The following is a 3,885-nucleotide window of genomic DNA, read 5'->3' on the forward strand; positions in this document are numbered from 1 at the left end:
ATTTTATTCCAGCAACTTCAGCTACAGAGTTATAAAAACCAAACAACAACATAATAAATACATAAATCTAACCAATCAAAGAAAAAACACATGCTTGTCTGATGATATAAAAAAAAGAAAAGAAAAAAAGGCAGCATTGATGGCTACATTAAATAGGCTATTTTGGGGTTGGCAGTACTACACTATAGCAAACAAATTGTAACAAAAAAATGTTTGGGGAACAAAAACCGCAAATCAGAAGCCTCTGGCCTGAAGGTTTATAAAGTGCACATCATAAACTTTAGAAGTTGCAAAATCAAATACATTACACAAAGAAAGGTATCACAAATCACATCAAAACGTATAAACTAAAAACAGTTCTTCTCTTAACAACTTTGAGCAAAACGTGACAGTGTTTTCCGTGAAGTTGAGTGGAAGACAGCAGGTTTTYGTTGGAGGGACGTGGGAAATGCCCGTGGCGGTGCTGAGCGCGACATGGCAGGGGGGTCTTCCGCCCACGTCTCTAGTGACAATATTGTAAATATTTATTGGCAGAACCGAATTAGGCCTGTATCTCACATAAAAAAATAAAATACAATTAATGGATTAAAAATGACTTTTTTGTTTAAAAATTAAAAAAAGAAAAAGAAAAAAAAAGAAATCCTAAAAATCCCAGACTGTATGTGTATGATTGACACTGTTTACGGGAATCAGGCCTGTTCTTATTGTAGTGAACCTTCATGTAGTCTGTGTGCTTATTTCTCATCATTCAGAAAGACCCGGTGTTCTGATGGTGGCGGGCCAGTTTGAGTTCTGAAAGATCATCTTCTTCGCTCGAGTGAAGCTCCACTGCGAGTTCATCCGAGTCACTGAAGTGGGAATGAGGGGAGAACTCCCCATCGCTGCGGGGGGAGCCTTTCCTTCCGACGCCGAACTGCGACGCACCTTCCCGGGAGCACAGGACTTCTTTTGCCGCGGCGGAGAACGCGCCCTCCTGGAGGGAGGAACGGAACGGCATCCCGCCGATGTGAACAGCTGTCCTACAGGTGGCTGCGGGCTGAGAGGCCCCCTCCTCGGTCCCCTCGAAACCATCGGCAGGTGACAGCGTGATGTCGCAGGACTCGTCGCTGGCCGCCGCCGCCGCCGGGCCCTGGAGCAGCTCGGCCAGCGCGTTGATGTAAATCTGCGCCATCTGCAGGGTCTCGTACTTGGACAGCTTCTTGTCGTTGTCGAACGCCGGGATGACGCTGCGCAGCTCGTCGAACGCGTGGTTCAGGCCGTGCATGCGCCTTCTCTCGCGCGCGTTGGCGGCCACGCGTCTCTGTCTCTGGACCCCGTTGACCGGCTTGCTGGAGGGGGCTCTCTGTCTCGCGGAGGCGTCCGCTTCGGGTCCCGCGGTCATTCCTTTGAGGCGGCACAGGTCTCTGACTTTGAGCGAGGAAGAGGAGGGGCTCTTGGCGGATTTTCTGTGGTTGGGGGGGCTGGGAGGACCCGAGGACCCCGGGGAGCCGCTCTCTAAAAATGTCGATCAAACAATTATGGTTAGACAACGAAAATTATTTATATTGATTTGCATATCATCCCATCTTTAAACTATAAAATGCTTTTAAGGACGCTGTGTCTGATACTTAAAATCAAACTTTGTCTCAGAAAAAAAAAAAAAAAAAACAACTTTCCTTACAGAAGTGCGCACAGGTGTCCTCACCTTGGTAGGAGCCGGTGCTGGGGCACGGCGAGTGCCGCAGGTGGTGCTGTGAAGTGGCGCGTGCCGCACAGGTGCCAGGAGCCTCGGCCAGCCAGGCGCGTGGGTCACCGCCGCTGTCCACGAGCGCGAGTCCGCATTCGTAGCGGGACTCCTCCAAATGCTGCGTGCCTCCCCGCTCCTCCATCAGCCCGGGGCTCACGCGCTCCTGCTGCAGTGCGTCCAGGGATGACGCCACCTCCCGCGCGCTTTTGCTCCAACCTTCCACAGACAACACATCCATATTTCCGCCCACCCTCCTACTAAAAAACTTGTTTTCCCTAACTTTATAATAATTATTATTTTTAAAAAAGTTTGTGGTGACGCTGCTGTAGTCAGACAGTCGCGTGCGGGACTCCGTCTCTGGTGTCTCAAGGCGCTGCGTCCGTTTAAAAGGCGGCACGCGTCAGGAAGCCCCCCTCCTCGCGCTGGTCGCGTGTTGACGTCCAATGAGATGTCTCGCTGAAGCCCGAGAGAGGTGATTATGGCTCCCTGAAGTGGGACGATACGATTTGGGGGGAGTCTTTAACGTAAGGGGGGGGGGGGGGGGGTTGGAAAGCCACGGGAACCTCCCACAGGACGCACGTGCAAGTGATGATGATCGAAGGTAAGGAGCGTGGACAGCGCGAGACGCGCGTGAAGGAGTCAGAATGCTGTCACCATCACATGYATGAGGGAGGAGAGAAAATTGAATCACTACTTTTAAGTGACTATTATGCCAGCTCTAAATATTAAACTCATGAAAAGAAAAAAAAAAGAAAAAACAACCTTAAAATTGATAAGTTTTGGGTGCGCACAGGAGCACTGATTCATTAATGAAAGATTTTGGTAAAGTCTGAGACAAACTTCAAGTCAGTAATCCAAATTATCCGCGCTTCCTGTGGCGCGCGCGCACTCATTGTCAACTCATCCATCCCAGAATCATCTCCTGTTTCCATTTTCTTTGTAGCTGCTGAAAAAAAAAATCCTTTTGATCCGGCTCTCGGAACGCCCTGTCGGTGAAAAAAAAAAAAAAAAAGGCTTCACGGGGAACGGAAATACGAGCCGGGGTCTCGCGCTCGACACTGTTTTATTCTTTTTTAGCGCACACTGACACGAGCTGTGAGAGGGGGGGGGGGGGGGGGGGGCGAGAACGCACACGTGCGCGCGCGGCTGGACAAACAAATAAAACAGGAACTAGCTACAAGCCTGTAGGCTGCAGTGGAGGGTTTGAAGGGGAGAACTTGACCAGATTACTGCTGTGTGAGGACACACCTGCTGCCCTGTCGGCTCATTAAAGCAGCTGCTGATACCCTAKCTGATGAACAACAGGCTAATTGCTGGGTGGAAATCGTCCATTAAGGCTAATTGCTGAAGTGGATGTTGGATAATAATACAGCCCCCGTTATAAAGTAGCTCAGTGTTTTAAGGTAGGATGATCAAGGAGTGAAGGTGTGTCTGTCTCTCTCTCTCTCTCTCTCTCTCTCTCTGTGTGTGTGTGTGTGTGTGTGTGTGTGCGTGTGTGCGTGTGTGTCTACCTGTGTCGGTATCTTTCCAATTTGAGAAAAATTAAGAAGACATAACATGGAGAATTTCCAACATGACGAAGGTTTTAGTCCCCAAAACCAATTTAAAGTGGACACTTTTTTTCTTTTTTTACGTTTTAGCAGGGGTGCCCAAACATTTTCCCTGAGAGGGCCAAAATTAAAAAAAAAAAAAAATCTGAGGGCCGCGGGCCAAATGCAGTAATATAAGAAATGCAAATACTTAAATTGTTTTATTTAAACAACCAGCCAGTGTGTTTGCCCACATTCTTTAGTTTTTTTTCAGCCCATGGACTTGGAGAAAATTCAGTGTATGCTAAGGCAGCAAAGACCCATGGGACTTTTCATAATTTAAAATTTGAGTATATGCGGTCTTATAAGGTGTGCAAATCTGTATATGGGCGTTAATCTAGATGTCTCTTGTAGCTACTTGCATTTTATATTTAATCTTAACCTAATTACAACCTAACTGCTGGTGGGCCAAATCGAATGGCTCGGCGGGCCAATTTTGGCCCGCGGGCCCCACTTTGGGCACCTCTGCCCAAAGTCATTTCTGGAAAGAAGAGACGGCAACATTTCATCAACAGCTCCACTTCAGCCCTTTCTGTTTCTTATTCATGTATTCATCGTCAGGGGTGGAGG

General features: G+C 48.2%; 1 protein-coding gene across 1 annotated transcript; it reads right to left on the minus strand.

The window, feature by feature from the left end:
* atoh1a (atonal bHLH transcription factor 1a) lies at positions 1 to 2,251 on the minus strand. Its single transcript, XM_014002726.1, has 2 exons — positions 1,685 to 2,251; positions 1 to 1,494 (listed from the first exon to the last, which is right to left on the minus strand). The coding sequence occupies exons 1-2, from the start codon at positions 1,962 to 1,964 to the stop codon at positions 749 to 751; spliced, it is 1,026 nt and encodes a 341-aa protein (XP_013858180.1). The 5' UTR covers positions 1,965 to 2,251; the 3' UTR covers positions 1 to 748.
* Positions 2,252 to 3,885: the final 1,634 nt, after the last annotated feature.

The sequence above is a fragment of the Austrofundulus limnaeus genome, unplaced genomic scaffold (assembly GCF_001266775.1).
Source record: "Austrofundulus limnaeus strain Quisiro unplaced genomic scaffold, Austrofundulus_limnaeus-1.0 Scaffold14, whole genome shotgun sequence".
NCBI classification, from domain to species: domain Eukaryota; kingdom Metazoa; phylum Chordata; class Actinopteri; order Cyprinodontiformes; family Rivulidae; genus Austrofundulus; species Austrofundulus limnaeus.